General features: G+C 40.8%; 1 protein-coding gene across 1 annotated transcript; it reads right to left on the reverse strand.

The window, feature by feature from the left end:
• Window positions 1–2154: 2154 nt before the first annotated feature.
• CATSPERD (cation channel sperm associated auxiliary subunit delta) lies at window positions 2155–4641 on the reverse strand. Its single transcript, XM_009683103.2, has one exon. It carries the CDS (start codon window positions 4639–4641, stop codon window positions 2155–2157), a length of 2487 nt encoding a protein of 828 aa, XP_009681398.2.
• Between the last annotated feature and the right edge of the window lie 6748 nt (window positions 4642–11389).

Consider the following 11389-nt stretch of genomic DNA (forward strand, 5'->3'; position numbering starts at 1 on the left):
GGGAATATTTTAGACTTTTACTAAATAAAACATGGAATTCTACACCTTTAAAGCTTAACTTTTAAAATTTATTAAATTTTTCAATGAGCTGTTTCAAAAGCATATTTTGAGAATGGAGAGATTATCAATCCATGCAGCTGATACCTTTTGTTTTACATCGCTTCCTTAAGTTTCAGAGGAAATTCTAGTATTTGAGTCCATTGTCTATGTGAATAAATGGCATTCTCTAAATTGTTGATTTCATTTATATGCTATTCTTATGCTTTCCCTAGTAGTTCAGCTGGCTTGCTGCATGCTTTTTAACTGTCTCCTATAAAGCAGCAAAAATAAAATCTTCCTCGCTTAGTTTTTATATGCAAATTGAATTAGGATGACTAATATTCAATCTCTTTGTAGTTGTTTATGGAACTCAAATATATTTATTAGTATATGTGACTTGAGGCAACAAGCCGTGTCTTTCTGCTTGTATGAGCTGTCAAATGTGTTCTGTGGACTTAGCACTGAAGTGCTTACAGTCAAAGCTGTTTTAGGATACTGGAGAAAAATGCTGTCTGGAGGTAGAAGGGCATTTGTGGCTGAATGGTATAAGAATTCACCTTGTTCTTAAGCTGCTTTCTAAGTTCTGTACTACGTTTATCTGCCAGGATACTAAGAAAGCAGGTAAGTTGAATGTTGTGATGAGAGTGTTACATGCTTTCACAAGTTTCACTTGAGTGAAACTAGGTCTGGCAGAAGGGTTGAAAAGGAAAGGGAGAGGTCTAGAGAAACTGACAGGAGGGATAGGCTCTAGCAGCTTGAAAAAAGATGAAGGAGAAAGACCACAGCAATATAGGTGCAGGCCGAAGGAGACAACGTGGAATACCTGTTCTCAAAAATTGTTTAAAAGCCTGCAGACATATTGAAGATCCATTTAACTTGTTCAGATTGCCAGTCTCAAATTCTGGGCTAACTGTAGTTGGTAGTAAAAGTTTTTCATCTTTTCTAGTCACTGTTTTTGTCGGCAAGCGAAGACTGCATTTGATTCATACAAGATTATATTATTTGCTACTATAGCTCAAAGAATGTCCTGAATCTCCCATGTAAGACTCTTAACTGAGGTACACACTAGAGCCTCTTTACCATATTTACCTGCATGGAGATTTGATTTCTCTTACGCTATGGTGCATTTGGAACTTGTTTCCTCATTTTAACTAAACTCTATCTTATGAATCAAAACAGGAGGAAAAAAAAAATCTTTGAACTTAAGTTATTTATAATAGAAACTAATCTTTATTACCTCTGTCCTAAATTGCTTTATTTAAATCTCATTTGAACATTCTACATAATAGGATAAGGCCTTAAATAGCACTACATACCAAAAATTAAGTTGTATATACAAAATTTACAGAATTCTAAAATACTGAGTCATCTGAAATGGTTTATAGCAAAAGTAGTATTAACTACTGTCTAGTTTATAGACGAAATGGCTGTCTTACTGTGTGGTAGAGTTAGTTTTGATTGAACATTACTGTCTTGTTAGGAAAGTGTCTACCAAATACCATCCATAAAATGGTCTTAGAAATTCTTCAGAATGCTGCCTCTTCTACAGTATTATACATATATAACTATTAGGCAGGTAATATTCTCCTGATACTCGGCATGAGCGAAGAGCTATGTTATCTGTCTGAAGACTGACTTACTACAAGTTCAAGTTTTCAGATCTGGAGATTATTGGTGTTTGTCACAAAACTTTCACAGATACTGATTAGTAAGAAATTCTATGAAGCTCACTTAGCTATATTAAATTTAAAATCTTTTCCTGAATTAAAAGCTGTTGTACTTGTGAAATTATGCACTTGTACTAGAAAATAATTAAAAAAAAGAAAAACTATCTCTACAATGAAGCAGTAGGTAGGACTAGCCACAAAAGGTCAGTGTGAAGTTTAGAATGAAAAATGGATAGACAAAAACTGATTAGCGTGTTAAAGCTATTGTAAAGCAACTTCCTCTTAAAGTTCTATTAATTTTGAAATTTGAACTCTCAAACTAGCAAATGGACATTGAACCTAATTTCCCTAATTTCTCTTGCCACATCTTTCAAACATAAATAACAGAACTCCCTCAACTGAAAGGGAGATTCTCTGGTTAGATTTCCCATAGACTTTCAAAGTGTATTCAGAATGCTTTAACTTTTGGATGAATTTTTTTGAGTGATAAATGAGGTAGGAAGTAGCCTGTTAAAATCAAAACTAAAATTAAAGTCAGGAGGCCTATCAGTGTGGCCTGAAAATTTAGGTAGCTCCTGGGAAAGGCACCATAGACATATATTGAGAAGGTTATGGATAAGTCACAGTAACTGTAAAATGTATCCACTATAATGGCTTTAAAAACATACAGACCATTATATGGAGGGAAAATGATCTTATTTTTGTCGCCACCGAGAACTTGATACTTGACTGAGGGCCACTTTAATTCAGGTCCATTCCTGTTCTTACAGCTCATATAGTTTCTTCTGGTCCATGCAGTATGCGGGTCTGGAGACTCCTGCTCTTTTAGCATTGAAGTCCAATTTTGAGGTTGAGAGAAACAATTGGCATCATTAGCAGTCAAAAGATAATCATAGTTATGCATTCCATTTATTTCAAAGACAACAAATTCAGCAGATACATGCTTCTGGAATGCACCATTTTCCCATAACTCAAGAATTGGCACCCAAGGGTTTTTGTAATATACCAGAGCAGGACATCCCAGATTCTTAAAGTCATATTTGATCTGCAGACTGTTTTGCTGTATATTGGGCCTGGCAAGAAATTGTGGGTCATATATTTCATAGTTAATTGTATAAGTGAAATTCTTCTTCAGTACTGCTTCCTGAATGAGGCCTTCGTCACATGCTGTTACATTTTTAAAAATTCTAATATGCTTTGTAGGTGGACAGGACACTGCGACAAGTGCAGTCAAAGGAGCCACATCAATACAGCCAATGCCTTTGTCAGGGATGTCCACAGTGACAGTAGAGAGCTCTCCATCAAGTAATCCATCACAGAAATCATGCTCTGCAAAGCCAGAGAAATACTGCTGCTGCAGATTTATGTGCAAGAGATATTGGGTGTTTCCATCATATGTCAATCCTTCCTCTAATATCTTTGCACTGAAAGCCAGCACATGGGGGTTGCTCACAGTCACAAGGGGAATGGATGTTTTACCTGGCTTGGGCACAAACATGGCATTTAAGGTCAGATTCTCATGCATGTCAATATAATAGATCTTGTTCTGGAAATCTCCTTCAAGGATTTCCACATCGCAGGACTGCTGCGATCTCCAGATTGCTAACTGCAAGTTGAACCTGCATTTCTTGAAGTCATACAATTGAGAAAAATTGCTAATCACAGGGCTGAGTAAGGTCAGCCACCCTCTTTCTTCAAACAACATCACTGCCGTGTTCAAATCTATGCTCTTGTCCCTGGCAATATACACCACAGTAGTGACCAGGCTGATGCTGCCATAGAAGATGTGCCTGTCCTGGGTCAAGATTGCAATCTCGGACCCGCTAACGGTCACAAGGGAGAGACCGCTGCCAGGGAAGGTAGTGTTTGGAAATTTCTTTGTGGGCATGACAGTCACTTTATCCATAATCAAACCATTGTTGGAGGATATAAGCAAAATGTCTGTTGTCCAGAGAATGATGAAACCCCTCAAGCCAAGACTATGGATACTCCAAAGTTTAGCAGGGCCTTTGGGCAGCAGGTGGAAGGCTGCAGAGCTATAGTTGGAAATGTGATTGTTTTCAGTGCCGAAGTATCTGAAATAGGCCCCTGCTGCCTTCCCTGCCTTATCCTCTTCAGTAGCGTTGATAAGCAGGCCAGTCAGGGCAAAAGAGATGAAATTGTAGACACCAAGCAACACGCCTCTCTCTCTTGTACTGATCTGAACGCGTGTAAACGTGTAACCCCCGTCCTTCGAAAGGAAGATGTGGCTGTTGGACACTGAGTGCCCCGTGTCGTAAGCAAAAAGGGTCCAGCTCATCTCCTCGCACTGGGAGTCCCGTCCGGTGTAGCAGCAGTGGACGTTTGAGAGTTCGGACACGGATGAACTGACTCCTGCTGATGGGACCCATCTGTCGGTGCTCTTGAAGTACATGTAGACCCGGCCGTTAATCACCATTGAAACCCTGTCCACGTGCACGAAAGCGATGGCACTGACGACAGCTGCTTTGGCCTCAAATTCTTCTGGGATGGAGAGCGGGGAAAGACTGGACTCAAAAGTATTCATGCTGATGAAAATGTCCTTCCCTAGGTACACAGATAGCTTTTGTTTGCCCCAGGAGCTGTATCTGTTACAGGGGTGCTGCAGGAGGATGGCCTTGGTGCGGTTGTAGCTCACCGGGGTGCACCTCGCCGCCTTCGTGTCCTTGGCGAACGCTATCGAATACGCCAGCCGCTCGTTGCTGCAGAGCAAGCAGCTGCCGCTGCCCAGCAGGCAGAGCCACAGCCACAGCTCGGCTCCCCGCGCCGGCCGGGGCCGAGGCGCCGGCACCGCAGCCCGCGCCATGTCCTGCGGGGCCACAGAGGGAGGCAGCGGGGGAGCGGCGCGGGCCGGCGGTGGCAGTTGGCCGCAGGGCGTGGCCCAGGTGCTCTGACATGGCTTCCTGCGGGGCCCCATGGCCTCTATGCGCACGGTGGCGGCACCGGCCAGGCCGGGAAGTGCCTCTGGTTGGAATATGCCACGGCACCTTGCTAGCTTGAGGTGGGGAAATGCTGAGGAAAGGGATTTTTAAATGAGAAGGAGCCTTCTTTTAACAGGCTTTCTCTGGCCGCAGGGTTTCTTTGCGCCTCCTGCCTGTCCTTGTCCGAGAGCAGAGAAGGGCTGTTTGTGAAGTAACTGCACCACATGATTCAGTTTCAGGGTGGAAGTCAAATTTTTAATGGGAAATTAAATCAGTGTAAATAGAGGCGTGGTTCAAGTTTAAGTTAGTGCTCAGCCTTCACTGTCGGCTTGCAGAACCCACGGTTCGAGGCTGTCCTACTTACTGACCTTCAGCGGGTGCCAGCATGGTATAGCATCAGACTGTGTCTCTCTAATACCCTTGTGGAAACCGGTTTTGTAGTAGAAGAGAAGGCACGCAGTTCAGAAACCGAAATATCTAGTAATTTTATCTGAACTTCTTTTTGAGGGAGGCCAGGGGGAAGCCCTGCAGCCATGCGTTTTCACTGGGTCTTATGATGCTGTAAGCTCTGCTTCAATCATTTGAAGTTTAAACCTTATTCAAAATGACCACTAGCTATTGCCAGCAGTTACACAGAAGGCGGTAGCTGTCCTTGGCAGTGAGGAGTCATGCCGTGTGGGCTGTTTTCTCATGCTTCTTGCTCCATTCCTTTAGCAGCATCAGTTAGGGTGGCGTGGCAGGGGTCTGCCACAACAGGGCGTTGCAAAAACCAAATGGAAGTGAGGGGTGTAGGATAAGACAAGCATACAGAAGCTAAAACTGATGCACAGGGGTGCCCAGTTTTGATGGACTCTGACTTGAGGAGAGGCTCCATTCCTCAGAGCATTTAATAGAGATCCGTCTCTTCAAGCTTGCATGTTTTAGTGCGAGGTCTTCCAGGTGGAGCACAACGTGTCACGTCCTTACTGTAGAGTTAGTGACACTAACTGCCAGCCATGCACTTGGGGCAATGTGGAGGAGTGAGTGATAGGTGGAAAACAAAAGATTTTAAAAGGTAGGTCAAAAAACGTGTCGTGAAAGTCTTTAAAAATTTTTATTTCAGGAAGGAAGAAGAGATAAGAAGTTAGACTCAGGAGCTTTGAACTTTTGTGGCTGTTAGTACCACCTTGTTTCTCGGGTCAGAACTAGGCCAACTGTTTTGGAATAAAGTAGCTACCCTATTAAGGTAAGCAAGGTGAAGGCAATAAAGTGATGTCTTGTGAGAAGCAGAGGTGATTTGGAAACAGGACAGTAGTGATGGGTGAGGGAATGCTGGGAGGGGAAGACAGACTTGAAGTATGGAGAGAAGAATTAGGAAGCGATAAGGACAAAGCAACAGAAAGAGCAAGAGGGCCCTGAAGGTGGTTGCAGGAGAACGTGGTAAAGCAAAAGGATAGAAAAGACTAGAGGATGATGAACATGAGAATGAGCATGAAGAGCAAATGGCAGTGGATATTTGCCTAAATAGGAAAAAGGCTAGAGGTGGGTTATCTGGAGGAATATGCTCTTGGGGAATAGGAGCCATGGGACAAGTATTGGGTGGCATTCTTTTGAGAGGAGCAAGCCAGGCAGTCTGCGTTTTTGTTTGTTAATTTTTCCTCCCCCTGTGTCTGTATGAGGTTGAATTTGGGAGTGTTGTGTACCTCTCCAGTTCTGCAATATTTCTCTGTGACGGTAAGAAATACATCTAGCAGTTTTGTCATATTACTCTTCTTGCCTCTTCTTATGGCAGTAGGAGGTTGGACCATTGCTTAATTCTACTATTGCCAACTGTATTAACTGAGCATTTTATCAACAGCCCTGTGAAATTTATCTATGTTGTCTTTAATGCTGAATTCCTATTTCCTGTCCAAGTCTCCTCTCACATACATAGAAACAGTGTAGAGTTTAAAAAACTGCACTGCATTATTGAATATAGATGACTGCTCTTCTACTTACCAGCATTAAAATAGTTAAGCACTGCTACCACCTAGGGCTTTCTAGGAGTAGATGAGAAGTGTGGGGGCCAGGTACTGAAGCAACAGTAAGTCCGGGGGGTACACTGGAGAGACTGGAGACTGTTTTGGCTCCTGGAGGCACTAAGAGGTCCAAGCCAGCTCTTGGAGAGACTGTGGGTCTGGAAGTCGATTGAGACCTATGCGTGTCCCTGTGCGCAAGAACTGGAGGAGCTGGTTACTGGAGGAGTCTGGAGGTCCAGTCCAACTACTAAAGAGACAGTAAGGTCTGGAGTTGTCAGAGGCGCCTGTGTGCGTCTAGGCACAAGGCAACTGGAGACTGGAAGACCCAAGGGCCAGCTTCTGGGTAGATCAAGTATCTAAGATAGTTACTGGAAGGATCCATAGTGTGTACATCTGTGCATGTGTTGGTGAGTGCAAGGGGATTTGTGTACAAGCAATTGGAGAGGGACTGCTGGTCCTGGAGCCTTGTATTGTCCAGGTGCCGGCTACTAGGAAGACTTGTGATCCAGAGGCCAGCTACTGGATGGACTCTGTGTCTATATAGTATGTAAGGCCAGCTGCTGCAGGGATCCCTATTATATATGCGTATATATTCCCACTAACAGACCTTCATACTGCTCAGAACAGGATGAGGCCATTAGTGCCATCTGTGTTTGCATGACTGCTTTCTGTCTGTGTTGATCTGTATGTACAGCTATGTGTATTGTATAATGTGTCTCTGTGTGTGTCTATTGGAAAAAGTGCTCAGCCTCACTGCTGGCTGGCCCTGGGAACATGGAGCTATGGCAGCCTCGCCTCTATCACTCTAGTGGATTTGGCAAGTCCTAACATCGTTCCAGTATCATTCAAAGCTTGAGATAAGAGACAAAAGAATTAAGAGACCTCAACAGTTCTATAATGAGAAATTTATCAGGAAGGAAGTGTTCAAGATCTAATTCACTTCCTCTGAGCCCTTATGTGGAAATATTCTTTCTTCTCCTTGGTCTAATAGATCACCAATAAATTACTAATGACTCTGAGGAATCAAGACTCAAACCTGACTAAGAAAATGAGCACTGATTTGCCTTTAATTTTTACTACGACTAGGATTTGCTCAGATACACGCTCTCTAGTGGGCTTGGCCTTCAAATGTTCTCTTTTCCATCCTGAGGACTGTATTTCTCAGTTTGTATGTTTTTTAAAAGTTTCATCATAGCTTTATTTACAAAGTAGCTTGGAAGTCCTCTTAAAACTTTCCTTAAAACAAAATACTTCAGAGTGTCCCTAAAGCATGTGTATGAATGTAATTTCTTGATGCTTGGAAAAGTTCTCACTTCTTGAGACATATATTAAAGTAAACTTTGACTTCACTTTTGAAATAAGTTTTTCCTAAGTTCAGCAATGGAATACGATGTTCCAAGTGGGAGAAAATATTGTTTTCTACTGTTCTTTGGCAATTTTGAATGTTGTTTCACAAGAAAATGCAAGGTATGATAAAAAAATGGAAGAATTTTCACATTTTGTATTCGGGTACGTCAAGTGTTCCTTTCATAAAAATAATGTTTAATATGCATAGTCTGTGGGTCTCACAGCACAGTTTGTGTTTTGAGCTGTTTCGAGGAAGCTACTATTTCAAAGTATAACACATTGAACCTTTTGTATAACATTTTTGTTAAGACAAAGATAAGTAAAATCAAAATGATCCTTTTGTTCTCGGTTGTGGAAAACACTATGTCAAAGTGCTAGGGTGAGTGGAAAATGCCTGTACTTGGGGGAGGGGATTCTGTATAAGCAGTATGATGAAAATTAAAAAAACCAAACTTTTTTCCTTTTCCTTAGTTAAACTTGGAGTTGCTGAGAAGGAGGTGATTGAGATTAAATACAACCTAATTATAGTTAAGTATTTTAAAGCTTTCATTAGTTTATGCTGCTTTTCTTCATGATTTGTGTGATGCAACTTTTTAAATAGAATCCACCTGGATTATGGAGCCATTTGCAGAGTAATCCCCACAGTCGTGATAAAAAGCAATATTTGACTGGGGATGCTGGCTATGTACACTGAGAAATTTCTGAGGCCAGGAGCAAACATGGGCTATTGACAAAATATGTGTCTTAAGAAACAGGACCTATTAGGAGTGAAAAAGAAAAACAATATCACCTGCCTGGTGCACAGTGAGACTGGGCAAAAGTAATCACAGGATGGAATCAGAAAATTTTTGAGAAAGGAAGAAAAATAGAATTATGGGATGTAAATGGTAAACTTAGCACTCTTTGTGAGGAGTGCGGTCAGGAAATGGAAAATGCATTTGCAAAGATTGATAAGCACCGATTCGAACAACAGCAATGAGCTGTTAAAAGATGCTGGAGTCTTCATGAAACCTGAGATAAGTGTTGACATTTTTCTGTGTACGCAGCATTAGATTTAGCCGTAGCCTTATAGTAAGAGATTCCCGTCCACCCCCAGGGGAAAAAAAAAAACAACCAAAAAAAGAGTTTAGTTCTGAGTTTTCTCACCTAGCATCTTTTGCAAAAAAAAAATCTGTTATTGGTCCATCTCTCATTTTTCTTGTCTTTTATGTAGTGCTTGTATAACGATGCAGGTGTGTCCTGTGGTGCTAGTGACATACTGAGCAAATATTACACTTGCTTGGTGGATTTTTAGGAGTGTCTTCAGCAACAAAAAGGGCAACTTTTTGTCAAAGTGCCCAATGAATTTTTTTGCAATATTTTAGATAGAGAAAGTGTTTAGACTAATGAACTACTGCAGAAAATGCTTTTGAGGTCGTAATTTATTTTCTCACAAATGCCCTTCTAGATTATGCTCTTTAAATGTTACTGCTGAATGTGGTCATATTTCAAAAAACTATGTTGATATTTGCTGATACAGAGTAATTTCCAGAAATACCCTGTGTAGGCACCCACGTTCCATTACTTTCAATGAAAGTCTGATGCTTTACATTCTTAATAATTTTTTTAAAAAGTCCTACCAGGCACCTCTCTCCATCTTTAGATGCCTGAGTAGTGTTTTGAAAAATCTAATTTTCTAACTTTATTTGGATTACCTAAAAATCTGAAGTTTTACAACTACATATTTTAGTAGCTTTTCCCATCGTTATTCCAGTCAAGGAAAAAATAATGAGCACTACTGAATGATCCACGTCAAATGACTCACTGAACAATTTGTTGTAATAGACAAACCTATTCTGTGATGAGAAGGATATTTTTTTCCACTGGGAAGGGTATTTAGTACTCAGAGTAGATGAGTAAGTATCTGTAGGTCCTTTCATTCCCCTTAAAAACTGCATTGCATTGTGTCCTTTAAACAATAACGTCTCTTTATACAAACAAATATTGAACATAATATTAACACATTTTGAATGACTGCCCGTGACAGTGATACCAGTCTTCTTTCTGTGTTGTTGCAGAGAATGTGAGTGTATAGACGCATGTGGATGTATGCAATCCCTGCTCTCCAAGGAACCAGCAAGTCTCACTTCACCCTACCTTCATAGGTGCAAGTCTGATAAAATTTGTAGCTGAAGAATGAAATTAGGAGTCTGAGAACTTAAATAAAGAGCATTGGCTACTTAAATAATCTATCCATGCTCTGGCTAGTAACACTCAATAATTGCAATTATTTCTGTAGCCCCAGAAGTTTCTCCTGAGAGGAAGCGATAGCCTAAATTTGATGGCATAGGGCTTTCAAAGCCAATAAGGGTATAAGGGAAAAATGTGGGCTGGTACATATGTATATTAAGGCTCCTGTTTCAGTCATTTGAGTTTGCTAAAGAAAGTATTAGAAAGCTGTGGAACCTAATCCTTAGGATCAAGAGGAAGTTTATCCATACAACAAAACAAAAAATATGAAATTGTTTATATTTTTTAGCAAAACAGTCCTGCAAATGTTGTTCTTACTCCAGAATTTTACAGACAGAGTTTGACAGTTAATCTGGAAAAGGGTATTTATTATACTTATTCTGCATGAAGAGTGTCGATTTCTCTGTGATAACGTAGGCTTTTGTTTGCTTGCATGCCATCTAACTGTGGCCGCCTAAATAATTCAAACTATTTATCTGAGCAGTTACTAAAATAGTTACCCCAGGGAAATCTGCCAGTCCTTATCTGACATTGATATCTTTTATGCTGTATGTGTGGGTGGGGTGGAGAAGGAAAGGCAAGAGTAATTCAGCCCTCTGACTTTAGGATGATGATGGCTCTTCAACGGGACAGGTATACATTACCACTTCTGCTTTATATCGAGTAACAGGTTGTCATTTATTACAGTCTACTTAGCCACATCTGAAAATCACCAGATGTTTTATCATTTGCTGCACTTGGCAGAGACAGATCCTCAACTGGTGAAAATATGGTAAAGTCATTCAGGTACGTACATGAAAGATATTGTCCCAGTAACGTTCTCATGGAAAATGAAGGCATACAAAGGAGAAGGATGATGAGAATAAAATAACAATTCCATCAATATATTTTAACAGAAGAATGTGGATAGATCCCACTCTTTTGGTTTCCATTTAAAAGCTCTTTTTAGCATTTGAAACAGTGTAAAATACCAAATGAGAGAGAGAGAGAGATCACAGAAGACTGTAAACCACAACATCTTCCGAGATGTATGCCATCGTATTCTTGAGTGCTATAGAACACGTGGATAGGAGACTTTGATCCTATTAAGACTGCATGAGTGAAGTGGAAGTCTGTAAGAAAATGGAACCTCAAGTTAGGCCAATGGGAAAGTCAGTTACATAAGTAAATG

This window comes from Struthio camelus, chromosome 2 (assembly GCF_040807025.1).
Source record: "Struthio camelus isolate bStrCam1 chromosome 2, bStrCam1.hap1, whole genome shotgun sequence".
Classification (NCBI taxonomy): domain Eukaryota; kingdom Metazoa; phylum Chordata; class Aves; order Struthioniformes; family Struthionidae; genus Struthio; species Struthio camelus.